The sequence below is a fragment of the Chelonia mydas genome, chromosome 20, assembly GCF_015237465.2.
Source record: "Chelonia mydas isolate rCheMyd1 chromosome 20, rCheMyd1.pri.v2, whole genome shotgun sequence".
Taxonomy (NCBI): domain Eukaryota; kingdom Metazoa; phylum Chordata; order Testudines; family Cheloniidae; genus Chelonia; species Chelonia mydas.
Window position 1 is genome coordinate 8246221 of NC_051260.2, and position 27610 is coordinate 8273830.

Sequence of the window (27610 nt, forward strand, 5' to 3'; positions counted from 1 at the left end):
TTGTAGTGATCATCAAGGTGGGCCATTTCCAGCAGTTGACAAGAACGTCTGAGGAACAGCGCTCGGCGGGGGAATAAACATGGGGAAATAGTTTTATTTTATGTAATGACCATCCACTCCCAGGCTTTATTCAAGCCTAAGTTCATTGTATCCAGTTTGCAAATTAATTCCAATTCAGCAGTCTCTCTTCGGAGTCTGTTTTTTAAGTTTTTTTGTTGAAGAATAGCCACTTTTAGGTCTGTAATCGAGTGACCAAAGAGATTGAAGTGTTCTCCGACTGGTTTTTGAATGTTATAATTCTTGACGTCTGATTTCTGTCCATTTATTCTTTTACGTAGAGACTGTCCAGTTTGGCCAATGTACATGGCAGAGGGGCATTGCTGGCACATGATGGCATACATCATATTGGTAGATGTGCAGGTGAACGAGCCTCTGATAGTGTGGCTGATGTGATTAGGCCCTATGATGGTGTCCCCTGAATAGATATGCGGACACAGTTGGCAACGGGCTTTGTTGCAGGGGTTGGTTCCTGGGTTAGTGGTTCTGTTGTGTGGTATGTGGTTGTTGGTGAGTATTTGCTTCAGGTTGGGCGGCTGTCTGTAGGCAAGGACTGGCCTGTCTCCCAAGATCTATGAGAGTGACAGGTCATCCTTCAGGATAGGTTGTAGATCCTAGTCTCTAATGTGAAAAGTAAAGGAGTACTTGTGGCACCTTAGAGACTAACCAATTTATTTGAGCATGAGCTTTCGTGAGCTACAGCTCACTTCATCGGATGCTGTAGCTCACGAAAGCTCATGCTCAAATAAATTGGTTAGTCTCTAAGGTACCACAAGTACTCCTTTTCTTTTTGCGAATACAGACTAACACGGCTGTTACTCTGAAATGTGAAAAGTGTTATTTGTCAAAGCAGGCTCAGCGCCCCCTTGCCACCCTCACGTCTGCACTGCTGCTGCCGTCCCTGGGCTGACAGCTTGAACCTTGCCGCCCGGGGATGACAGCTTGAATTGTCAGACCTACTGCTGCCTCCAGGTGTGGGATTCGGGGAGAGGGGGGTGGGGGGACCAGGCTGCCTCCTGGTGAGGGATTGAGGATGGGGGGAAGAGACCCCGGACGGCGGGGCTCCAGCTGTCAGCCCTGGGAGGGGGGGCTCTGGTTGTCCCCTTTATTCCCTCCCCCCACCTCCCGGGTGTGCACAGCCCTTCTCCACAAGCCCCAGACGCCCAGGGCTGACAGCTGGAGCTCTTAAAAAAAAAAACCCAGCACACAGCTCACCCCAGAGTTTGAGAACCGCTGGTTTAGACACAAGAAATCCTGCATCTTGGTAGTTAGACTAAGTGACCCTTGCAGTCCCTTCAACCCTACGGATCTAGGATATGACTCTAAGCTGCTCCACTATGGCTAATTAATTAATTACTTAATTAAGCCTGGGACCAAGGACTTGCACTTGGGTCACCTCCAGCTCAGGTGATGGGCCAAACTGGGCTATAAAACAGTCAAGGTGGTTGATTCGCCGTCTCTCCTGGTGCAGCTCTTCCACTTTGGATAAACTACGTGACTAGTCATTGGGCCAAAGAGAGGGCACGGCTGATGGGCAGGGCGCTCACCAGGGAGGTGCTTATTAGTGAATTGAGCCCTTCGTTTCCTTTGCTATTTTAAAAGTCCCCAGAAATGAGGTGACACATTTCGTTCTGGGCTGAACGGAACGTTTCATTTGACACAAACCACATTTTTTGGTGACTTTTTCAAAATTTTCCGTTTCGGTTCAGCCCAAATCAAAATTTTGTTTTTCTTTTTTTATGTTTTGCAGCTGCTAGTGAACTCAAAGATGAATTATTGCCTCATTCACACCCATTGGTCAGCAGGACCCGCCAATCACAGATTGAACAACCCAGACTCACTTTGGGCAGCAAATTTGTTAGTCTCTAAGGTGCCACAAGTACTCCTTTTCTTTCTGGGCAGCAAGGTGGACTTCCAGGGCAATACAGCCCCATGCAGACGGCAGCAGGAGACCTGGGCAGTGCTCCAGCACCCACAGCTAGACCCCCAGTGTCTAGTCCCCCACGCCCTAACCACTAGACTCCAGTCGGTTTCACTTCTTGCTTCTCCTTCACTGGAACAATGCAGTCATTATTTGGGTTTATTTTTAACACAAAAACTTTCTTTCACTGAGGTGAGAAAGAATAAAATCTCACATACATTTCTGTGCCTGGTTTGGGTCAAATGTCAAGCAGTCTTGATTGGAGGCTGAAGCTGGCAGTGTCACTGAATTGGGAAGCCCTTGATTTAGTTTTTTTCCCCTCAATGCCCCTTCCCCCGCCCCCCCAACATGGAGCATTGTTTACATTAGCTGACCCCACCTTGTTTTACTAACAGGTTCACTGGGACCTCTTTTCCTAGTCTAGAGCAGTGGCTCTCAGCCTTTCCAGGCTACTCTACCCCTTTCAGCTGATTTGTCTTGTGTACCCCCAAGTTTCAACTCACTTAAAAACTTACAAAATCAGACAGAAAAATACAAAAGTGTCACAGCCACACTATTAGTGAAAAATGGCTTCCTTTCTCATTTTTACCATATAATTATAAAATAACTAAATTGGAACATTAATATTATACTTACATTTCAGAGTATAGTATATAGAGCAGTATAAACTCCATATGAAATTTTAGTCTGTACTGACTTCACTAGTGCTTTTTATGTTGTCTGTTGTAAAACTGGGCAAATATCTAGATGAGTTGATGTACCCCATGGAAGATCTCTGTGTACCCTCAGGGGTATGTGTACCCCTGATTGAGAACCACTGATCTAGACAAACCCCACATGCTAAGTGCTGTATGGGGTGTGAGCGCTATATTGGGTATGAGTGCTAGATACGAGCACTACACTAGGAGGGTGGTGAAACACTGGAATGCGTTACCTAGGGAGGTGGTGGAATCTCCTTCCTTAGAAGTTTTTAAGGTCAGGCTTGACAAAGCCCTGGCTGGGATGATTTAATTGGGGATCGGTCCTGCTTTGAGCAGGGGGTTGGACTAAGGTCCAACCTCCTGAGGTCCCTTCCAACCCTGATATTCTATGATTCTATGATTCTATGATACATGGGGTGCTGTGTGGGGCACGAGTGCTGTGTGGGGTCTGAGACCGTAGGGGGTCTGAGTGCTAGATATGAGCACTATATGGGGCACAGGTGTTCTATGGGGATGAGCATTGTATTAGGTATGGGGGCTGTATGGGGTGTGAGGGGTGTAGGTGGTATGAAGGCTGCAGGGGGTCTGAGTGCTGCAGTGACTATGAGTTCAATTCACCACTGCCCTGGTGTAGCTACTCACACCAGTGCAAAGCCGGCATCAAATGCCATCAGAGCTGCATTTTGCAGGGATAGGCAATGTCATTTGTATCAATGACCTGGAAGAAAACATAAAATCATCACAGATGAAGTTTGCAAATGATACAAAATTTGGGGAAGTGGTAAATAATGATGAAGAACGTCACTGCTACACAGTGATCTGGTTCACTTGGTAGATGGCACAAGGAAACAATATGCATATTAATATGGCTAAACGTAAATGTATACATCTGGGAGCACAGAATGTAGGCCACAGTTACAGGATTGGGTACTTTATACAGGGAAGCAGTGACTGAAAAAGATTTGGGGGTCAGGATGAATAATCAGCTGAACAGGTGTGATGCTGTGGCCAAAGGAGCTAATGTGACCCTGGGATTCATACACAGGAGAATCTCGAGTAGGAGTAGAGAGGTTATTTTACCTCTGTATTTGGCTCTCATGTGATCCCTGCTGGAATCCTACATCCAATTCTGGTGTTCACAATTCAAGAAGGATTCTGATAAATTGGAGGGTTCAGAGAAGAGCCGTGAGAATGATTAAAAGATTAGATGCCTTGTAGTAATAGAGTCAAAGAGCTCTACTATTTAGCTTAACAAAGAGAAGATTAAGGGGTGACTTGATCACAGTCTATAAGCACCTACATGAGGAACAAATATTTTACCATATATATTTTATAATACTTGTAATCTAGCAGAGAACGGTCTGACATGATCCAATGGCTGGAAGTTGAAGCTAGACAAATTCAGACTGGAAATCAGGTATAATTGTTTACAGTAAGAGTAATTAACCATTGGAACAACTTTCCAAGGGTCATGGTGGATTCTCCATCATCAATAATTTTTAAATCAAGACTGGATGTTTTTCTAATAGATCTGCTCTAGGAATGATCTTGGGGGACATTCTCTGGCCTGAGTTACACAGGAAGTCAGACTAGATTATCAGAATGGTCCCTGCTGATCTGTGAATCTATGACCTGGGCCGTCTACTTTATCCAAGTTTTGGCCCCTTGCAGTGAAGAGGCAGTGCAGAAAGTGGTTGTTCACCATCACCAGCAGAAGCAAATGGTCTGCGGAGTTTCCTTAGAGATTCCCCAGACTGGCTTGTGGTTTAGATTCCCATCATTCATGTGGCTGAGTCCTAGCCCCCTGACATGCAAAGCCTAGAGATTCAGGGAGTAACAGAAGTTTAAATGCACTGTTCACACCCATGTGGCTCCCCTGCAAATGCTCTTGTGAGTGCCATCTGGGCAGACCCACGGCTATCAGTGACTTTTGATGGGGGTGGGGAGGAGAGACTGCTAGAGTCTCATCTTACATTTTCATCTTGGTGACTTAGGAACCTGAGTCCCATTTTCCAAAGTGACTCAGGAACTCTGGGGCTAAAATCACACTAAGAGTCCCTGTAACTCAGGAACCCAAGTGTCCACATCATTTTTGACAATGGGATTTAGGAGCCTACATCAGTGGGTGCTTTTGAAAACAGTCTTCCTAGTAACCAACTCAAGTGACGCACCGGAGGGGCGAGAGCCCAGCTTCCCACCCCCAGTGACTGGGCTGGCAGCACCCGGCCAACAGGAGCAAAAAGCATCCAATCCAACCCCGGAGCCTTGCTTCTGACCTTAGTCCTGACACTGCTGAGCAAGAGAGAACTTTGCTTTACTTTTTTTTAAAATGCACACACAACTTGCCTAAAATAGCAGGGCCGCTCCTAGCCCTGCCCCCTCGCAGTACACAGCCTTCCCAAAGGGACAGCGGAGGAGACCGCCTGCAAACTCAGACTGGAACCGCATGAACTGAGGACTTTGGAGAGAGGCTTCAGCTCCGGGATGTCTCTTGAGAGCATTGCTGCAGCTCCCTGAGCCAAACCCTGGGGATGTTGGTCACTGCACTCCCAGCTGGACACGGAACCTCCTACTCCTTTCTGGGGTGCATCTATTGCAGAACCCGTTCCACTGCACGGTGGAGGGTGTTTCTGGATTTCTGGACAGCAACAGGCTGTCCCCCAAGCAGCCTGTACTGCTGCTCAGTCCCCTTTGTATGCCCTGAAGATGGGTCCTCCCAAGAATAGCTGGGAAATTATTCTTTACAAGGCTAGAGCCAAGGGCGGGGATGGAGTAAACTCACGAGGCAGAAGTGGGCAGAGGTTACAGGCTGTTTGCTTGTTTTACGGCAAACCTTCCCCCACAGTAGCTTGACAGTTCCTGTGGGGTTATTTTCTTCATCACACCCCTCTGAGCCCCCACCCTCCCGCCGTCCTGGCCACAACACTCCCACGCCACCGCTGCAGCTGCCAAAGTTAGTTCCTCTGAAGAAAACAACTTCCCTGCAGCCCGGGCCTGTGGTGAGCGACCCATGGTGCTGGGGTGAGGGTGGGCCGGCGCCCCTGGGATTGACACCATTTGCAGGAGGGAGAACCCCAGCGCTTTGTCCTGCCACTCAACTCGCTGGCACTTGCGCACCATGGCATGGTTCGTGACAGTGCAGAGGGCCCATCTGAAGGGGCCTATCCTAAGGTAAGAAGCGTGGAGTTCCCCACACAGACTTTTCCCAGCTTAGCTCTGGTCTGCCAGTAACACAAGCACTGTGTTTCTGGGCACTTGGGGGCTGTTTCTGGGATTGAACCCTGCCTGCGGGCTCCACAAGGCACCGATGCCTTGACTGCACTGGCTCCCAAGGGTTATTTAGAGGGACGGCGCACCATCCTGACCATGCTTTAAACCTTACTTTGATGCGCCCGTGTCAGGAGCACTAGACTGGGGAAGGACAGTCAGAGTCCGGAGGCGAACAGCCCACAAGCCTGGCACTTGGTAACAGCAGAGCCTTGCCCATTATTCTTTCCCTGCTCATACTTTTTCCATCCACCCACCCCATTGGGTAGCATTGCTGTGTGCTATTAAACAGCTGCTATGTTCCATCGCAGAGGTGCCTGCATTTCAGAGGCAGGGCTATTGTTTTGCACTTCTGTTGCTCCTTATATCTGAGGCTGCCTAGGCCTTGGCAGAGGGAGGTTGGAGGGGTGCTCACCATTGTGCAGGGAAGGTGCAGAAAGGCAACGTGGCCTTCCTGAAGTCACCAAGCTGGCTGGTGGCAAAAAATCCAGAGTAGAAGCTGGGAGTCCAGGCTCCCACGTAAAATGCATTGGAATCCTTGGGAGAGAACAAGACTCACGGAAGATATCACAGAATCGTTCACTGACAAAGGCACCAGGGCAAAACAAACAAAGCTAAGAACTTAGGCAAAGAGCAAAATAAACAGTATCTATTTAGGGTTAGAGTTTTGCCCCAGCCCGCAAAACAGAGCAAATGTGCATGTTACACGCTGAGTCCAGGCAGCAGCAGGGCAAAGGTTTTGGGTGGGAAGTTTTGCTGTGCTGATCTCTAGTTTAACAAGCTCATTTACTCAGGAAGGGCCAGATCCTGTGGCTAGGTCTGTATGGACAGAATCCCGTATCAGGGTCAGGGGGGCACAGGGTTCTGCCCATGAGGATCTGGCCTTTTGTTCCCAAGAGAGTTGGCTGCAAGGCCTGGGCTGCACTGGGGAAGCCTCCTCGCATGCTCTGGCCAGCTTCAGTGGGGTGCTGGGCACACGCTGAGAGGCTGGGCCAGTGTCATCAGCTCCAGTCGTGCTGAAAGGAGGCTCCGAACCTGGGTGGGATTTGTGGGACGTTTCCCGCAGTGGAGAGAAAAGGAGATCTGGGTGTTTCCCCATTTGGCCACAGCCAGCATGGTATGGTTCTGCTAGCTCAGACTGGGGGGCAGCAACCCCACCCTGCTGCCTCATCCCCCTCTCGCCGCCCATACTCCCTTGCTGCATCCCACACCTCCTGCCCCCACTGTCTCCCAGTTCTGTGCTCCCCCCAGCCTAGCCCTCTCCTAAGATTGACAGGCAGGCAGTACATTGACGGGTCTGTGAGGGCACCTGTGGCTGATGGAGGGTACAGAGGACAGGGTGGGGCCAACATTCCTTCCCCCCAAAGAGAAACCCAGCCCACTTGGTCTGAGCGGGCCCCTGCTCTTCAGCATGGTATTGTGTCATTGTTCCCTTGTATTCTCCCGTCTGCCTGTCTGCACCTGGTGTGTCTTGTCGTATACGGCGCTCTTGGGGAAGCAGCTGTCTCTGTCCTGTGTTTGTGCAGCACCTGGCACCAGGGTGTCCTGGGCACTATCGTTACAATCTAGCTAGGGTCCGAGGATGCCCTCCCCCGACTCTACTGGGACCGAGTTTATGAACAGCCGAGAGTCCTGCACTGCCAGGCTGGGGACTGGCTCTTGCAGAGATCTCTCGGGGCTCTGGCAGTCACAGTCCTGGCGCCCAGCCCGTCAGAGCAGGCACAGCTACCCAGCGCTGCTGTACGAGCAAGGACGGCTTTGCTAGACTAGAGTTAGGCCTTATCACTGGCTGGGCCTTGCCAGCCCGAGCTCCGGGGAGGGCCTGACTTTAGGGGGTCAGTTCAGGGAACCTCGTGTCCATCCATGTCCCTGCAGGCAGGAGGTTTCTGCTTGGTGTAGGCCTGAGCTTCTGGCTGTCAGGCCAATGCCCCATAGGGGGCTTAGCCGAGGGGAGGGGCATCGGAGCTGGGTTTGTGATGGAAACTTTTCGCCCAGCACTCTGAGTGCGTTTGTCCCATCCCAGCTGGGCCCAGCAGGAGAATTCAATCCATAGGCCCCCCCCTTCCCCACCCCACCCTCCACCTGGCCTAGTCAGGGGCCTGCCCTCCCCATTTTCTTGCCTAACAGGTTGTGCAGCCTCTCTGGGCCCAGCACTGGCGGGGGGTCAATAGCCATTCTCCCCTGGACATCCAGAAGGCAGGTTGGACACCCCGTTGAGGCTCTTGTGCCAGCCTTTGGGGCCTGCACGTCCCTGTGTCCAGCCCACTCGGTCTGGGGGAAGGGAGTCCCTGGAATTAATCAAAGTGCTTTGTTTGTGCAAACAAACAAACCCAGCCCAAGGGAGCCTGATATTATTTTGGTCTAACTAGAGTTTCTGGGCTCAGTATGGAGGTAACTGGGTGACGTTTTCTGGCCTGGGCTATCCAGGAGGTCAAACGAGCTGAGCCATCAGTCCCTCTGGCCTTAACATCTACAAACCTATGAAAATCAGCCCAGCCCGTCATACTCCCCTGCTCTCCACTTCCTTTCAATTGGGGGGTGCGCGGGGGGGAAGGAGCCTGCTGCGCGAGCGCTGGCACTGAATCAGATCCAGTGGCAAAGTCCCTGCCATACGCAGGGCAATGCTGCCCACCCATTACACACACCTGGACAGGCTGACCAGATAGAAAGTGTGAAAAATCAGGGCACTTTTATTTTCAGGGGGAGGGGAGGAAGGGTATAGTTGCCTATATAAGACAAAACCCTTAATATTGGGACATCTGGTCACCCTACACCCGCAGTCAGACCGGGCCCTGCCTGAGCCAGACAGTACTCTGGGCTCCTCAGGAGGGCACAGAAACATAACAGGGACTCACCAGCTGCAAAGAGTATTAGCAGCGCTCCTGAGAGCAAGGTTGGCATTAGAGCCATTTGCAGTGGGGAAACTGAGGCACAATCAGAGAAAGGAGTTGCCAAAGGCCAAAAGAGAAGTTAGTTTCAGAGCCCTGTATTCTGGGGCAGCAGGAGGCCTGTCCTGATCCTGGTGTAAGTCAGAGCTGCCTCAAGGCTGCTCTCTTATACTATGTTCCCTGTGCCGTTGCACCCTCCCCCACATTGGATTGGGGAAACAGAGAACAGCCATGCCACAGGGACTGGGGGACTCAAGGTGGGGTGGCTAGGAGCAGGGCTGGCACAGAGCCCTTGAACAAGCTACACACCAGAGAGGGGGGATTCTCAGTGGCCATTTGCACCCTTTCCAGTGCCCTCTAATGCTTCCAGTGCAGGGCATGTCACAGAGAATCAGGCCCCAGAGCAGTGCAAAGCTGGGGAGGATCAGGCCCCCTGCAATGGATTTCTCTAGATGCCATTGTCGTCTGTGCACTGTTTTTCTTCTAATCCTTGTTGAGAGTGTTTCGAGCAAAAGATTTCTGTTTCTCTGCCGTGTTCTGAAACGGCCCCATTAGCGCCACTGCGCTGGGCCATCAATCTGCAGAGCAGCAGTGTAATGTCATGTCAATGCTAATCCCAGCATTTGTGCTGTCTGCAGCCATGAGACTCGGGAGGGGGAGCGAGAGCGCAGGGTACACCAGGAGTGGGAGCTGCTGTGACCTTTCCCTTCCCAGGGAAGGACTTGTTCCTGGCAGAGAAGGCCGAGGGTGTGTGAGATGGGAGTGGAGTACTGGGTAGGGCAGGGCTGGGCTGGGCAGAGGAATTCTTTACTCCAGGATGCAGCATTTTCTCTGAACTCAGTGAGAAAGAAGACGTGCAGGGGACAGAAGTGACGGAAAAGGGGAACTGAAATGCTCTGTGAAAATACAAGAACTAGGGAAAGATTCCATAGATTTCATAGCGTGTAAGGCCAAAAAGGACCATTAGATCATCTAGAGTCGAGACTGACCTGCTGTAGGCCACCACCGGCATCTACATATGCTTGTACTGAGCCCATTGATGGGTTAGACAAAAGCATTTCAGTCCTTGGAGACTAAACTGTTGTGAGCCAAAGGCAGAGAACAGGACAGATCGAGGTGCCATCAGTGACCCAGGCCCTGCAATGGAGGGAATTGATTAAATGGGATAAGCAGTGCGGGTCCCAACAGGTGATCCCTGCTCTATGTGCTGCAGAGAAGTTGAAGAAAACCCAAGGTCCCTGCCAGTCTGACGTGGAGGAAAAAGTCCTTCCTGACCCAAAACCTGACGATCAGTTGGACTCTGAGCATGTGAGCAAAGTTCACCAATTAAGCACCTAAGACAAAGGATTCTCTGTGCCACCTCAGACCGTGGTTCCAGTGCCCTGTCTCCAGCGGTGGCCAATCCCAGATGCTTCAGAAGAAGGTGGGAAAAAAACCCCAGAATGCATCTGTGCATTGGGGAAAAATATTCCTTCTTGAACCTGTAGGCAACTGGATGAAGCCCTGGAGCGCCCCCCGCCTTCCCCCTACTCCCCAGTGAGTTGGGGCTGAGCTGAACATTGCCTGGTTTGACTTTACCTCTCTCTTATTGTATTGAGTTACTGACTGGCACCTGTGTCGATGAACGGAGAATCAGACCCAGGATATATCTACACTGCAATGTAAGCCCAGGGTTAGTGGAACTTGAGGTAGCAGACCCTGGGTTTGTTAACTTAGGGCTTGAGCGTCTACACTCATTTGTAACCTCGGGTTAGGAATTGTTGAACCCTTGGTCCCAACCTGGGGCACCAGTGTCTACACTATGTTATGTGGATCCGAGCCCAGCCACCCATATCCCAGACTTCCTAGCCCTCCGCAATGTGACCGCTCTAGCCCTTTGTTCATGGGGCACTGTGAGAAAACTTGACTGTCCACAAAACTTGACTGTCTAGAACAGTGGTTTTCAAACTTTTTTTCTGGTGACCCAGTTGAAGAAAATTGTTGATGCCCGCGACCCAACGGAGTTGAGGATGAGGGGTTTGGGGTGTGGGAGAAGGCTCAGTGCTGGGGCAGAGGGTAGGGGTGCTGGGGCGAGGGCTGGGGGTGGGGCTGGGAATGTGGGGTTCAGAGTGTGGGAGGGGGCTCTGGGCTGGGGCAGGGGTTTGGGGTGCGGGAGAGGGGTCAGGGCTCTGGGCTGGGGGTGCAGGCTCTGGGCTGGTGGCAGGGATGAGGGGTTTGGAGTGCAGGAGGGGGCTCTGGGTTTGGGGGGGCTCAGGGCTGGGGCAAGGGATTGGGTCACGGGATTGGGGCGCAGGGTTACTGCTGGCGGCTCCCGGCCAGTGGCGCAGCTGGGGTGCAGAGGCAGGCTTCCCACTTGTCCTGGCACCACGGACCGCGCTGCGCCCCAGAAGCAGCCAGCAGCAGGTCCTGCTCCTAGGCAGAGGCGTGCATGAAGTGACGCTTGTAGCCTTGGCCTTCAGCACAGGAGGACGCATGCACCAAAGATTCTGGGCCGCACCCCTCTCTCAGCCTGTCGCCCCATGTCCACCTCCCTTCCAGCCAGCCCAGCTCCCAGAATGCGCTGAGAGTCATAGAGCTCTGAAGACCCCCAAGATCAGAGTTGGATCACGCTGAGCTTTGAAGCATGAGCTGCTGGGAGTGGGTGTGGGGCTGGAGTCTCTCACTTGCCCACAGGGCACAGCCCCGGCTAGGGCCAACCATGAGTTACAAGCTCCATTGAACATGCTGGGAAGACTCTTCTCTCATTTATGATGGGGTAAATCTGGAGTAGCACTACTGAAGTCGGCGCAGTCACATTGGTGTAATGGATAAAAGCTGAGCTATCAGCCGACGTGGCCCCTGCAGGGTGCTCTTTGAGAGAGGAAGGATGGCTTAGTGGTTAAGGTGTTGCAATGCCAGGGGTCAGGATTCAATCCCTTGCTCTACCAACAGCTTCTTGTGTGATCAGGAAACAAGCACATCTCTTTGGGCGTCAGCTCCCTGCATGTAAGATGGCCCTAATCATCCTTCATTTCCCCACTGGCCATCTGTCTTGCTTACTTAGACTGTGAACTGTCTGGCTGTGCAGCCCCTGGTGCATCAGGGCCTTGAATTCAACTGCAGCCTCTCAGTGTTGCTGTAATGCAAATAATAATAACATCAGGCTGTCTGCTTCAGGACAGAGAGGTTTTAAACTGGGAAAGGTAACTAGGAATCCAAGCTGGTTTCGTCTCAGTGCCGTTTCCTCTCTCCGGAGGGTTGTTGTTGCTTGTGACACCGGCAATGTAGGAGGGACCTATCACAGCCCCAACCCTCTCCTATGGCCCAGACCTGAAACAGCCACAAGGGAACCCAGCAGCCCATGGAAACATTCTGACTCAGGATGAAACCACTGAGGGTGGGAGGTTTGCAATGGGAGGGAAAGCTGTGCTCACATTACAAGCCTCTCTCAGCCCCTGGGGCTCCAGGAGGAGTTGATGGTGCTCAGGACAGTGCCAATGACCCAAAGGTTGGGGGAGTGGAAAAGAAAGAAGAGGACAGGTCACTGATTCGGAGTGATCTGGATCAGCTGGTAAGCTGGGCGCAAACAATCTGTGTTCTAATACAGCTGAATGTAAATGTGTATGTCTGGGAACAAAAACTATAGGCCGTATTTACAGGATGGGGTTCTCCATCCTGGGAAGCAGCAACTCTGAAAAAGATTTGGGGGTGGGGTGGATAATCAGGTGAACATGAGCTCCCAGTATGACGCTGTGGCCAAAGGGGCTAACGCGATCCTGGGAAGTATAAACATGGGAATCTCGAGCAGGAGCAGAGAGGTTATTTGAGCTCTGTCTTTGGCCCTGGTGCCACCATTTCTGGAATCCTGTGGCCAGTTCTGGTGCCCACAATTCACGAAGGATGTTGATCAATTGGAGGGTTCGGAGAAGAGACATGAGAATGATTAAAGGATTAGAAAACCTGCTTTATTGTGATTAGATACAAGGAGCTCAATCTATTTAGCTTAACAAAGAGAAGGTTAAGGGATGACTTGGTCACAGTTTGTAGGTACCTACATGGAACAAATATTTAATAAAGAGCTCTTCAGTCTAGCAGAGAAAGTTACGACATGATCCAGTGGCTGGAAGTTGAAGCTAGACAAATTCAGACTGGGAGTAAGGTGTACATTTTTAACAGTGAGGGTGATTAGCTATTGGAACAACTTCCCACAGGTTGTGGTGGATTCTCCATCACTGACAATCTTTAAACCAGAATGGGATGTTTTTCTAACAGCTCCGTTCCAGGAATTGTTTTGGGGGCAGGTGCTGTACAGGAAGTCAGACCAGAGGGTCTTGGAATCTATGCATATATGAAACCTCACAGCTAGCTTCAGTCCCCCAGCCCTGGCCTGGCTGCCTCACCCTGGCCCTTGGGGACTGCTCCTCCCTTGGAGCCCAGTCCTGAGGATGAGTCCTCAGCTCTAACTCCCCAGTGTCCCCTGGCTGGAGTGTGCTGCCTACCTGGAGCTGGGGCGCTGCCCCCTGGATACAAACCCTGCCCCAGCTCCAGCGACCGGGCTGCAGCATCTTATCCCATGTGGTTCCCAGGAACTTCTGGCCATTGCCAGGTAGGGTCCTGGGTGAGCCCCCAGTCATCTGCTCCACAGGGCTGGGGCCATAGCCTCTCCAAGGACCTGCGTGCTGCCTCCCGGACCCAGTGGCCAGGACGGCTAATGGGGATTTCAGTAGAGCTGTGTGGATGAGCTGAGCGCTGGTACATGGGGATGGCTGATCTTACAGGTACAGCAAGGGGCAGAGCAGGCTGGCGAGGGGCCAAGAACCCTGCCACAGCTGTGCCGGTGCCCCAGTGTGGCAGAGGGGTATGTCTGTCTCTGGCAGGGCAGGAGCCAGCATCCCCCACAGCTTTGCTGGCTGTGTCCAGTTCTGAACTCTCACGTGCTACGTTAGCGTGGTGGCAGCATCAGTCAGGCCATGCCCAAGAGCAGCCTGTGGTGCTGCATCCCAGACAACAGCCCTGCCCAGGAAAGTGGGGTTTGACCCTCACTCACGGGCCATCACCGAGCGCCATCCTGGAGCAATCTGGAGGGATGTCTGTCCCGTTAGGCTGTCGCTCAACTCCCAGCCCACCCCCTTGGAGCAATGGTCTTTACCCAGTGACCTTGGGGGACACAAGGTTCTGTCAATTCTGGGTCTGAGCACATGGGTGAAAGATGGGGTCCTGCTCTGGGGGCCTCTGCTCTTGGTGCCATGTCTGTGCAGGGCCCCCTCCTGGCTGGGTACGAGACATCGCTGGAATATAAATAATAATCAATGCCTCATTCCCATGCCCTGAGCCATCGACCTGCCTGTGCCCTGGGGTGCTCCCCCGCACCCCCTCTCAGTTAGCCCTCCATTCTCCCCCTGCTGCCCTGCTGCTGAGCACCCCAGCCTGGATCCAGGCTGTGGCGATTCACTCTGATGCTGGATTGGAAACACCACCAGAGCAAGTAGCTTCCCTCTTGTTGCTTTCATCCACAGGTGAACCCTGGGGCCCTCGGCTCCCCGAGCTGGCCATTAGCTGCCAGGATTCAAAGGTTGTTGTGGGGAAACTAATGACTGGTGGCCTGACTTAGCAGTTGATATTCCTGACAGCTGCCAGAGAATGGAGTGTGGATGAGGGAGGCAAAGCCAGGCAGAGGGAAAGAGAGAGAGGGGCCCCATGCCAGTCTCTGCCAACCGCTCTCATGGGTGAGTCCCCTCAACACTCTGTGCTTCGGTAGCCCCATCTGTTAAAGCAGGGTCAAATGCGAGCCCCAGGCTGAAAGGGCCTGCCTGCCACTCAGCGATTCCAAGGCTAGCAGGGACCATTGGGATCATTTCTACTCTGCCCTCCTGTGTGACACAGGCCACAGAACTGCCCTGATGTGAACCAGACCAGATCCACAGCCCACTGATTTGAAAATTGCCCATGATGGAGAATCCACCACAGCCCTTGGGAAGCTGTTCCAAGATTAATTACCAGTGCAGCCTTCTTCCTTGACTGTAGGATTGTGGCTTTGGGGGCATCTAGTAAAATGTGCTTAACAATTCCCAATTATCCATCTCATTTTTTCTAATTAAATTCTTCCTCCCAGCTGATTTGGCTCATAATTGTGTTTCAGCTATGTGAAACTGGCTCTTTTCAAGCACCAAGTGTGTGTATCACTGGTCTGGACTTTATCTTGTTCGCACATAACCAACATTATCAAGTCACAATCGCTTGTACCTAAGCTACCACTTATGTTTAGTTCTGTGGTCAGTTCCTCTTTAGCTGTTAAGATGTGGTCTAGCATAGAGTTCTCCCATGTTGATTGGAACACTTGTTGAGTTAGGAAATTGTCATGTATAATGTTTAGCAATTCGGGGGGTGTTTTAATACTGGGCAGCATGAGATCTGCAGCATGTGCCACTAAGATCGAAGGCCCTGAGATAACAAAGCTTTGTTCCCTACACATTATAGATAGGTGCTTAAGGAGCCAGTCATCCTGTTCCCTAGTGTGATCTGATGGTCTGTGGCAGTCAGCAGCTAGTACCCCATCTTGTGCTTGATCAGTTTGGCTGTTGATCCATAAACCATGTGTCCTCCGTCCTGAAGGACCCCCTGCTGGTTGCGTGGGAATGGTGGAGCCAGCTCTTTGCCGGGCATAGGTGCTCTCTCCGCCAGGGGTATTGCCCAGGGGAGCTGTATACCTGCCTTGTGGCTCCTTGGTGGTAGCCTTGCTGAAGTTAAGGGACTGCAGGACAATGATAACTAGTGACCATGGTGCCAGGACTCCTGGGTTCTGTTCTTGGCCCTGCCACTGACTCATTGAGTGCTCTTGGTTAGGCAAGAAGATTCATACGGTTCTCAGGGGGGTTGGTTTTCTAATCCATAGACTTTGGAGTGAGCCTGCAAGAGACTGAGCCCTGCAATCCTGACTCCAAGCCCCCCTGTTCTAACCATTAGACTCTACTTCCCGCCCAGAGCCAAGGAAAGAACCCAGGAGTCCTGACTCCCAGCCCCTGATCCAACCACTAGAACCCGGCCACTCCTCTCCTAGAGCCGGGGAATAGAGCCCTAGAGTGCCGACTCCCAGCCCTGCTGCTGCATCCACTAGTCCACATTCCCTGTTCTGTGCTAATTGATAAGAGCTCCCTTGTCATGCTCTGTTATCTCTGTAAACCTGTGGTTAATGATTTCTGGAGTGGCATGAAGGGGGATGATCACATGATTTGGGTGCGCAGGGTGGGCTGGGAGGGTGGACACTGCCGTCAGTCTCTCACTGGCTCTTGGAAGGGAAACAAGTGCCCTGTAGTATCTCCGTAGTGCCCTGCAGCACCAACCGAGCGTTTGTTATGCAAAGCGGGGAGAAAAACTTAATCTGCATAATTACATAATTCCTGGGGGAGTGGGGAGTGGCTCAGGCACATGCAGGAATACTGGAGCGGTATTTGCCATCTTTAGTTCTCTACGTCTCCGCAGATCCCAGAGGGGATATGCGTGCTCCTGCCCTGGGCAGGCTCTGATATGTGCCTCTGGGTGCGCCGGTATGCGCCTGCTGGGCCTTAGCATGACTCTGTGTGACAGGGGTCAGACTCGGCCACCCCGAGCTCTGACTTCTCCCACTTCCCTCCCCAGCCCAGGCATCTCAGGGCCTCAGGGTCCTCCCTGACCCCCCAGCGTCTCAGCCCACATGCCCCGGCCCTAAGGTGTCTTAGTGCTGCACTCCCCCCAGGCCCCAGTGTCTCACAGCCCTAGGACCTATGGCATCTCCTGGCTGTACCCTGGCCCTCGCATCCCCTGGCAACATCTTGCCCCTATCCCCCCCACCCTGCCATGTCTCTGAGCCTTGCGGTCTCGTCCCCCTAGCCCATACCTAGCGGCTGCCAGGTTGGAGCTGGTTCTCGGCTTGCTCCATGGACCCTTAGCCCAACTGCAGGCGCGCTGAGCCTGTATTAACACCTGATCTTTGCCTATTTCCTTTCGCTCTCTGAACCACAACTAGCCATTGGTGCCAGTGCCACGTGTCACAATCAATGAGAACATCAATATCTCAGGGAAACAAACGGTCCCTGGGCCTTGGCTGGACCCTGGTTGCCGCAGGAAGGGGATTCATACTGAGCCAGCACCTCAATGGCAGGGCATGGGAATAACACTTGGAAACATGCAGGCATCCTTCCAGCTGGGCCCGGGCAGTCCACCAGAACCAGACAGGGGGGCAGGGTCACTAACAGGGCAGAACTCTTCCAGCCTGAGGCCCAGGGAACCAGCCCCCAGGGACTTGGCAGGGCAGAGGGCGGGCATTAGTGGTACCACTGTAGGGGCTGACTGTGGTGAGGGGACACAGGAGACGAGTGTGTGGAGGGAGGTTCCTACCAGGAGGGGTGAGGGGCTCAGTGAGGACGGGTGGTGCAGCCCAGAGGGTAATGGGAGAGGGGCAGGATGGGGGCAATCAGAGCCAGGTCACATTTCATGAATGTCCCTTGCCCCTCGTTAAGACCGTTGGCAGCCATGTTATTGTCCCTCCTCCTCAGTGACTCCAATGAGCCCAGGAGCTTCTCTGCCCACACTCTGGCTCTAATGACCCTAGCATCTGCCATCTTGGAAAATGGCCACCAAGCATTCTCAACGCACTTGGCCAAAGCTGTCAAAGTGCTGAGGGGCTTGGGGAGCCTGACCTGTGTGAGCTGGGGGCATCACGAGGGGTTGGACTTTCAAATGTCTGAGCTTACGGAGGAGTCCCCTGCACTGAGAGTGTAACACTGAAAAACCCGGGTCATCGGCAGGCGGGATCGAATCTGGGGCCTCTGGAGCTTAAAGCATGAGTCTCTGCTGCATGAGCTAAAAGCCAGCTGGCTGCTAGCGACGGCTGCAGAGCAGACTCATCTTATCTCTCTCTCTAAATGGTCTCGGTGCCACTCGATGGGACACAACACCACACCCAGGAGGTGTGTGAGTTACAAGAGCACTGCGAGGGGCTGAGCACCTGGGACGCTATGGTTGTTAATCTCTTTGGGGGTCAGTTCCCCACTGGTAACATGGGGGATTATTAGGGTGACCATATTTTCCCAAAGGGAAAATGGGACCCTGCACAGGGGGCTGGCCCAAGGCCCCCCTCCCCATTCCTCTGTGCAGGTCCAGCCTGAGCCCTCCCTGCCTCCTGTCCTCAGGGTGCTGGTCCGAAGTCCCCTCCCCCACGCCCGCCTGGGGCCAGCCTGAGGCCCCTCTCTCTTCCCCGTGCGCGAGGCGGCCCGAGCCCCAAGCTGCTTACCTGTACAAAGCCAGCCCAAGCCCCCCCTCCCCTCCTCCCCGCGTACAGGGAGGCCCGAGCCCCCTGCCACCAGTGGGGCCAGCCCAGCCTGAGCAACTCTCCTGAGCCCTCCCTCCCATGTGGGGCTGGCATTGCCGCTGCCCCCCCCCCCCAAGTTGATCTGCACCCCACTAGGGGTCACATCCACCTTTTTTGGCAAAACTGGGCATTTGTCCCATTTGCTCTTCCCAACTGACGATCACACAAATGCCCAGTTTTGCCCAAAAAGTCAGGATGACTGGGACAGGGCTTAAAAAAGGGACTGTCCCGGCCAAAACGGGATGCATGGTCACCCTAGGGGTTATGGTCCTGGCTTTCTACTGCTCTGTGGGCTGTGTGGACAGCAAGCTGTGTGGGGCAGCGCCCAGCATAATAGGGCCCAAATCTCCACTGAGGTTTCTAGAGGGAAACCAAGGCATGCATAGGAATCCTACAGATATTACAGAAAATTCCCTCTTTGTCACCCTGCTGCAATACAATGACTAAATAATAATGTCCAGAGGGCTGCGGGACTGTAGTGGTACAGGACCAGTGTAGGTCGGGCACAGCCCTTCTGCATGAATAGGTGCTGGGGGTGCTGCCACACCCCCTGTCTTGAAGTGGTTTCCATTATATACCGGGTTTATAGTTTGGTTCAATGGCTCTAAGAGCCCCCACTATACAGATTGTTCCAGCACCCCTGTCTGCATGACTGAAATGGTCCCTTGGGGTCAAATACCAGTAGCCCAGCTGGCTAGCCCAGAGAGTGGTGCAAATGTTCATGGAGATGCACTGAGCTGAATCAGGGCTGTCCCTCCACACAACTGGGGGTGAAATCTCACTCCAACCTGCTTCTGCAACCTGCATCCCGCCCCGCCAAGCCAAGTGGCAAGGCTTTGTCCAAGGCTCCCTGGGGATTGGAGGGGCTGGCTGTCTGGATTCTTAGCTCCAGGTAGGCTGCAGCCATTTTCCAAACCCAGGGTTACGATCACCCAGTGGCTGTGGCTGGAATTGGTGGGGTCTGGGGCCTGGCAGGGAGCAGCGGAGGAGAAAATGGAGAAAACGCTGTATGTTGAGGAGCAAAACTCGCTCCAAGTGAATGTGTGTTCAGCTGCTCCTGCAAAGCGAGAGCTAGTGGATCTGGATCCATCAGAAAAGAGGAGGCGTGGGGGGGAGGGGGGTGCAGCAAGGGTGGGGAGTGTGTGTGTGCGTGGGGGGGATGCAGTGAAAGAGATGGCTCCCACCCAGCATTGGAAAGATACCAGCACAAATTGCAATGGTTAAACCGGAGATTCTGTGTGTGGGAGGGAAGATCGTAACCCTGGGAAGTCAAACCCACCATCCACAGAGTGAGTTGCTGCAGCAACTGTTGGGGATAGGGAGATGGGGTGGGGGGGGAGTTCAGATTTAACCCTTAGGAGGCCCGTTTCCTCCAGAATGCCAGTGGACTCCCAGGAGGAGGCATGCTCATACCACACAATGGGGGTCTGGTTTTTAGAGTCTGTCCCCTGCAGATTGTCTCTCCCCGTGCTTTGCTGGGCGAGAGCAGAATCAGAGATGCACAATGAGTGCAGGCCGTGGGAGGAAAGGGGTGATTATTTACACCTGAGATTTGGGAAGCAACAGTGAGTCTGTAAGTGCGGGCGGCACTGTTCCACAGGCTGCAGAGGGATGGCTTGTGCCACCCTCCGCTGGTTTTTGTGGACACAGGCGAGGGGGCCAGTCCTAGATGGCGAGAGAGGAGCATGGAGTGTGGCAAGGTCCAGAGTGAGTCACGTAATCTTCTTGTGCCTCAGCTGTAAAATGGGGACAGTAATCTGTCCTCTGCTTTGCTTTGTCTCTCTGAGGCAGGGACTGTCTTTCACTGGGTCTGTGCAGTTCCTGGTGTGACAGGGCCCTGATCTGGGGCAGGGCTTTTAGGATGGAAAGTGATCTTAATCAGTGATGAGCTGCCAAAATCTTAACAACGGGTTCCCTCCTCACCCCATGAGGGGGTCGTTGCCCACCCCCGCCCCCCGGGACTCCTGCCCCATCCAACCCCCCCGCATTCCTTGATGCCCCCCCCCAGGACCCCTGCCCCATCCACCCCCCTCCCCTGTCCCCTGACTGCCCCCAGAACTGGGCAGGAGGGTCTCGTGGGCCACCGTAGTGGGTGCCCACCCGACCCCTATGAGCCAGAGGCACCTGCCGGGGGGCGAGGTGAGGAGTCCCGGAGGTGCTTACCTGGGGTAGCTCCCAGGAAGCATCTGGCAGGTCCCTCTGGCTCCTAGGGGCGGGGGAGCGTAGCTGCGGGGGAGCAGGGGGAGCGGCCGCTCCCCCCACTGATCACATCAAAAGTGGTGCCTTAGGCGCTGACTCCCTGGGTGCTCCGGGGCTGGAGCAGCCACGGGGAAAATTTGGTGGGTGCAGAGCACCCACCAGCAGCTCCCCACCCCGCGTCCAGCCCCAGCTCACCTCACCTCTGCTCTGCCTCCTCCCCTGAACACACCGCCCCGCTCTGCTTCTCCACCCCCCCGCCAGCTTCCCGCGAATCAGCTGTTCAGCGGGAAGCCAGGGAGGGCTGAGAAGCAGGTGGCAGCTTCCCACTCAGGCCGAGGGTGGCGGAGGTGAGCTGGGGCGGGGAGCCCCCTGCGCCCCCCCCCCCAGGTTACCTGCTGTGGCGCGGGTGGCCCTCCTTGCGCCCCCCTGCCTCAGCTCACCTCCGCCTCCCTGGGCCTGAGCGGGAAGCCGCGGCTTGCTTCTCAGCCTGCCCCAGCTTCCCATGCAAACAGCTGATTTGCGGGAACACTGGGGGCGGGGGCGGAGAAGCAGAGCTGGGCAGTGCATTCAGGGGAGGAGGTGGAGGCGGAGCGGAGGTGAGCTGGGGCCGGGGGTGGGGCGGGGAGCTGCCGGTGGGTGCTCTGCACCCACCAAATTTTCCCCTTGGGTGTTCCAGGGCTGGAGCATCCATGGAGTCGGCGCCTAAGGCGTCACTTTTGGCCGGCTAGATTTAGAAACCCTTTTAGAACCGGTTGTCCCTCGCGGAACCACCGGTTTTAAAAAGGCTTCTAAATTTAACAACTGGTTCTAGCGAACCAGTGCGAACCTGCTCCAGCTCACCACTGATCTTAATAAGAAAGATTAGTGTGTGTCCAGTCAGGGAATGGGAATAAAGATACAGCTTAGGCACTTAACGTTTCTTCAAATGCTTCTGAGCTAGTTAGGTACCTAAGTCCCCTGGAAAGTCATTGGGAGTCAAGCACCCAACTCACCTAGGCATTTTGATAATGCACCTCTCTGCATCTTGAGGCACCTATGTATCTTGGGACATTGGGCCCCATGTGGGCAGCTCAGCTGACTAGCTGCACTGGAAACATGTTGTTGAGACAGTTTTCCATAAGGAAATGCTCCCGTGATGAACCCACCAGTTCTCACAAAATCGTATTGAATCTGATGACATTTTCCATGAAAAAAAGTGTCAAAACAAAAAATTTTCTGCAACAAAACCTGCAAATTTCTGTTTCGTGGGAAATGCTGCAAATATTTGGGCTGGGTCCGAAATGGAATGAAGCAATCTTCGAAGTGTTGAAATTTCCCATGAAATGGACTGTCCAAGGTTCGCCCAGCTCGGAGAGTGATGCCAAGCTTCCACTCATGAGAAATCCCCTGGGGTTAGAATTGCTGAGTGCTTCCCGTGAGCCCAGAAATGTCTCAGAATTGCAGCTGTAGCATGAGCAGAGTTGGAGGGCTGACTACATGGATCCTTGGTGGGCAAGCAGCTGGGGCATGGGGCAGGTCCCCCAGCAGGAGCATTTCAGAGACAAGAGGGTTCTCTTGCAAAGTATCTCCTTGAGTTTGCCCTTGCTCCTGGCTTTGAATGCTGATGATGTTTTCTTCTCCCTCCGCTTTGCCTCTCAGCAGCCACCTTCCGAAGTGGCTAATTGAAAAGATAGTTGGGGAAGATTATAGTGTTGCTGTTTAAATTGCCCAGGAGGGGAGGCTGCATTGACAGCCTGCGAGGGATATTTTCAGGCCAGCGAGTCTAGATCACAGGGCTGTCAAGTTGAAATGTGGTCATTCAAGCAGCATCACCCGCGTCCCCTCCTCCATGAGCACTGGGACTTCGCTGGCCCAGGTTGTTTACTCGCAAGCATGGGCGCCTGGCTGACAACTCCACTAATATTTGCTCCCCTCTTGCATGTGCAGAGGATTAATCCAGGAAGAATTAGACACTGCCTTGAAGACACAGAGAGCCATTAAGGTTCACTCCAGATGTGGGCTGTCCACACACTCAGAGGTGTTTGGATCCAGGGGTTTGTCATTGGCCTTGGAGGAGCAAAGCTAGGAAAGTTCCTCAGTCAGTCCCCTAAAAGAGCCAGGGAGCAAATTCATTACTTTGCTAAACACTACAAATCCTGAACTGACTAGAGACACTAGATTTATGGCATATTACAACAATCTATACTAATATTCCCACATCCCGAGTGGAGAGGTGTTAACAGGCCACTTCACCTTGAATGAGCTCTTGAAATATGTGTTAACTACTTGTGCTAAACAACCTGTTCCATCTTGTATTTAGCTGTGACACTCTGGGCAGGTTTCCCAGCCTTGAAGAAGAGCTCTGTGCAGTTGAAAGTTTGGCTCACCAACAAAAGTTGGTGCAATAAAAGATATTACCTCCCGCACCTCATCTCTCAAGGAGCTCAGTCTATTTGGTTTTAGAAAGAGAAGGTTAAGGGGTGACCTGATTACAGTCTGTGAGTACCTACATGGGGAACAATATGTAATAATGGGCTCTTCAATCTAGCGAGAAAGGTTTAACACAATTCCAGTATATAGAAGTTGAAGTGACACACATTCAGATTGGAAAGGCCTAAATAAACCATTGGCACAGCTTACCTAGGGCTGTGGAGAATCTCCATCACTGGCAATTTTTAAACCCAGATGGGATATTTTTCTAAAGGATCTGCTGGGCCCCAGGAATTATTTTGGGGTTATTCTCTGGCCTGTGCTATACAGGAGGTCAGACTAGGGATCATAATGGTTCCTTCTGGCCTGGGAATCTAACAACAGCAGCCAGGCTGTCTGTCAGGTGCTGCGCTGGTGCTGAAGGGTGTCTCCTGGCAGGCCTAGGCAAAGTGAACTATGGCATTCTGAGCATGGCGTTCCTGCTCCAGTCTCTGCTCAGCTGCGCCTTAGCCGGGTGTGCACAGCAACATCGGGACACTTCTCAGCAATCGCGCCTGAGTGACTCACGGTCAGGCTGCCAGCTCAGACCTGGACAAACCACATTCAGCATTGCGCCAGAGAATGTGGCCGTGGGCAAGTGTCAGTGGTGCCTGGTGGGGCTGCAGGTGGCCAGATCCCCCCGCTACCCCTCCTTCAGGTTGATCCCATTTTCATATTGTAAAACTAGGGTGCCACACGTGCGTGTGTTTGTGTGTGTCAAGGGAAGTGTTTTGCTTGAAGGACACAGGAGGCTGATTGGAGCTGGGCAGAGGGGGCTCCCACTTCAGAAAGGAAAACTGGGACACTTGCTTGTACCGGGAACATGGATCCCTGCTGTCACCCCTTCACTGCTCACTCCTAACCTTCCCTCTCCAATTCAACTCTTACACCACCATCCCCCCAGCTCTCCCACATCCACCCTCATTCCCCTATTGACTCCACTCCTCCCTGTCACTTCGCCCCCCCATCCCGGCTCAGAATCCCACAGGGTCCCTCACCCCTCTGCATCCCAACCCCTGCCGGCTCAGACACATCCCCTTCCATACACAAACCTAGCCCCGCAGGCTCTGAAATGGGGCAGAGGTATTCTGATCATGGTGGCCTGATGCTCTGAGCCCTGTCTAACCCTGCAGCGTCCACCACTGGGGAATCTCAGGTAGGGCTGAATTCTCCTACTGTAGTAGACCGATGAAGCACCGGTGCTGACTCCATGGGTGCTCCGGGGCTGGACACAAGGTGAACACAAGTACCTGAGACAAAAGCTGTACCCAATCTAGCCATCTTCTGTGGTATTGTTCTTATTTGTTATCTGTATGATGGTAGCACCTAGGAGCCCTGCCCCACCTGACAGACATGGCCCCTGCCTCTAAGAGTTTACAGTCTAAGACAAGACACAACAGGTGAATACAGAGAGGCAGACAGGGACCATAAAGGAGCAATGAGAGGATCCTGGTCAGCATGACAGTCTGTGGTCACAGCATACCAGCTGCGTAGCCGTTGTCAAGGTTTTTGCAGGCATCGTGGCAGAGAGGGGTTTGGAGAAGGGGTTGGAAACAGTGCAGATGGTGCACATTTCACATATGTAACTAGCTTGTGGAACTCCCTGCCACAGGAAGTCATGAGGCCAAGAACTTAGCAAGATTCAAACAGGGATTGGACATTTCTAGAATAACAAAACTATCCCAGGTTATCATCATTAATGACGACAAACATTCTGGAAAGGCGATTAAACCTCTTGCTTTAGGGCTTCAGCTGATCGCTAGCTATTAGAGACCAGGATGAAACCTTAATGGGGGGCCGATTATCCGCCATCTGCCACTGCGAGGTCCTCACACCTTTCTCAGCAACATCTGGTGCAGGGCCTGTTGGAGTCAGGATATTGGAGTAGCCCAGCTGGACTCTGGGGTCTGATCCCATATGGCAGTTCCCATGTTCCAGGGGTGAGTGAGATGCACCATAGCAATCTCATGCTTTCTGTGAGGCATTTCAGTGATGCCTATGGCCACAGTTTCTAAGCCCAGACCATTGAGGTACTGAGGATCTCTAGCTCCATTTACATCTCTGATGAATGGACATTTCTCCCCACTGAGCAGCCTGCGATGCTGTCTGGATGGCAGCAGAGTTTCCTGCTCTGGGCCTGTGGGCTGGCAGGGAAGCAGTAACATAGTTTGACACTAAGCAGCCCATCTCTTTGCTCCTGTAATTGTTTTATGAGCTTGTTTAATTCCAATCGCCCTGGTTAAGCCGCGCAGGGCTGCCCTCTGTCCCTGGAGTCTGCAGCTGGGGAGGTTCCTGAGACCTGGACACTTCTCCCATTTGCGAATTCTCTGTGGGCAGACCTGGATCCTCGTGATTCTGTTCATTTTGGGTTACCTAACCCCGGTCCCCCATGGGTGGCAGCTCCAGGCAGGGCCGGCCCTAGACCAAATGGTGCTCAAGGCAAGGAGCATCTCCCGCCCGCCCTCCTATTTCTTATTGCATTTGTAGCCCATTTCATGACTTTAATGCACGATTCGCATGCATGATTGATCCCTGTCATATAAGATTTGCACACTAGGAGCTGTAAATCTGTACTTATTCATGCCATATATAAGCACATAAAAGCAAGGAAAATGTCGTTCTCAAAGTCTGGAAGGTTCCACAAGATTCTACAAAGGTCTGGAACATTCTAGCAGGTTAGTGGAAAAGGAATCCACATAGGAAATACCTGAAGCTTGATCTCAGACATTCTATTTTCCCTTTTGACGCTAACAACAAAAACAGCCTCCAAACCCAGCGCCCCCCAAGCCCAGCGCCCCAAGCGGTCCCCTGGGTCCCCTGTCCCTAAATCCGGCCCTAGCACCACATAACCCAGAGGGCTCAAGTGACATTCAGGCCTCTGCGCAGGTGTCACTGGGGTCGCTTCACTTGTGGCTCATCCAGGGATTAGCGCACCACTGGTCTGATGCTTTGTCTTGCGGCTTCTCCGTCCCGTGTCCCAGTCTCTCACTCCGCCCCAGGAGCTGCAGTGCTTCCTCTGCGTGGCTTGGCCCGCTGGCCGATCACTAGAGTTTCCCCCCTTCTGGGGCGTCAAAGTCTTTCTAAACAAAGTCCACCCCCCCAGTCCGTTCCAGCCCCCCGTGGCCGGGAGGGAAACCCAGGCCTGCCCCCTACAGTATGTTACAGCTAAGGACCCTACATTCGGCAGCTCCAGCCCCTGCGGTCTCACCCTTGCTGCTTTTTCCCTTAGGCTCCTTCCTGCTCCTTTCTCTCCACGCTGAGAGTCTGTGCAGCCCCCTTCTGCTCTCCTCTCCCTGGCTTTGTACAAGCCTAGCTGGGCCTCGGGTCCAGTCAGGGCTGTATAGCCAGCCCACACCTCACTCAGGTGTGGCACATCCTGTCAGCAGCCCATTCGGAGCCATTTTACCCCTTCAGGGGCGGTGTGGGGGGAATACCCCCATCACACCCCGGTGCGATTCCACCCTATGGGAATTTACCTACACATATTTCAGCTGGGTCGCTGACTGTTCACAGTGCGGGAATGGCCGTCACATGGACTGGCTGACTGCGGAGTAGGGTGACCAGGTGTCCGGCTTTGGACCCGGTCCAAAAGGGATCCTGGCAGCTCTGGTCAGCGCTGCTGACTGGGCTGTAGAATGTCGGATTCTCGCCGCATGGCAGCGGGGCTGGCAGGCTCCCTGCTAGCCGCCGCACCACAGACCGCGCGGCTCCCAGGTCGGGAAGCAGCCGGCATGTCCGGCTCCGAGCCTTAGGGGCTGCCGGGGGCGGGAGGGGGGGTGTCCGCGACCACATGCTTCCCCCCCCCCCCCCCCCGCGCCCTCAGGCCCAGCTCCCATTGGCTGGGTAAGGGCCGCGGAGGAACCAGCACCACGCGAGCGCTCAGCAGGCGGGTGTTGAGGGGTTGCGTGGCGTGTGCCTCTCCCGCTGTTGCCCGGCCCCCTTCTCCTCGTGTGGCTGGGCTCGAGCTGCGGCACATGCCCTGCGGCAAACCACGGTCTGTTGCCCCATCACCGGCACACAGGAGTTGGAGGTATGTGTATCCCCGTCTCCGAGTGCTGGGATAGGGGCTGTACTCCCATCCCCCCATCACTGCATCCCTCCCCATCCCAAAGCCCCTGCACCCCCATCCCCCTCACTACATTCCTCCCTATTCCCCCCACCCGCATCCCCCCATCCCCCTCATTGCATTCCTCCCCATTCTACCCACCCGCATCCCCATCCCTCCCACCCGCATCCCCATCCCCATCCCCATCCCCCTCACTGCATTCCTCCCCATCCCACCCACCTGCATCCCTCCCCATCCCAACGCCCCTGCACCCCCATCCCCCTCACTGCATTCCTCCCTATTCCCCTCACTGCATTCCTCCCTACTCCCCCCACCCGCATCCCCATCCCCCTCACTGCATTCCTCCCCATTCTACCCACCTGCATCCCCATCCCTCCCACCCGCATCCCTCCCCATCCCAACCACCTGCATCCCCATCCCCCTCACTGCATTCCTCCCCATCCCACCCACCTGCATCCCTCCCCATCCCAACGCCCCTGCACCCCCATCCCCCTCACTGCATTCCTCCCTATCCTACCCACCCGCATCCCCATCCCACCCACCTGCATCCCTCCCCATCCCAACCACCTGCATCCCCATGACCCCACCCACATCCCCATCCCCCTCACTGCATTCCTCCCCATCCCCCCCACCCGCATCCCCATCCCCCTCACTGCATTCCTCCCCATCCCCCCCACCCGCATCCCCATCCCCCTCACTGCATTCCTCCCCATCCTACCCACCCGCATCCCCATCCTT

General features: G+C 53.8%; 1 protein-coding gene across 7 annotated transcripts in view; it reads left to right on the forward strand.

The window, feature by feature from the left end:
* The window catches only part of PDE1B (phosphodiesterase 1B), a 135509-nt gene that overhangs the window by 72987 nt on the left and 34912 nt on the right, over positions 1–27610 (forward strand). The window contains exon 1 of one of the 7 annotated variants that reach the window (XM_043532549.1): positions 5571–5850. The exons of 4 other annotated variants lie outside the window; for them this stretch is intronic. In XM_043532549.1, coding sequence (XP_043388484.1) covers positions 5798–5850 — 53 coding nt within the window. In that variant the 5' untranslated portion in view covers positions 5571–5797. Of the gene's footprint in view, positions 1–5570; positions 5851–12364; positions 12385–27610 lie in introns of those variants that run through there. 2 more of the 7 variants (XM_037884042.2, XM_043532550.1) reach the window with 2 other exon arrangements.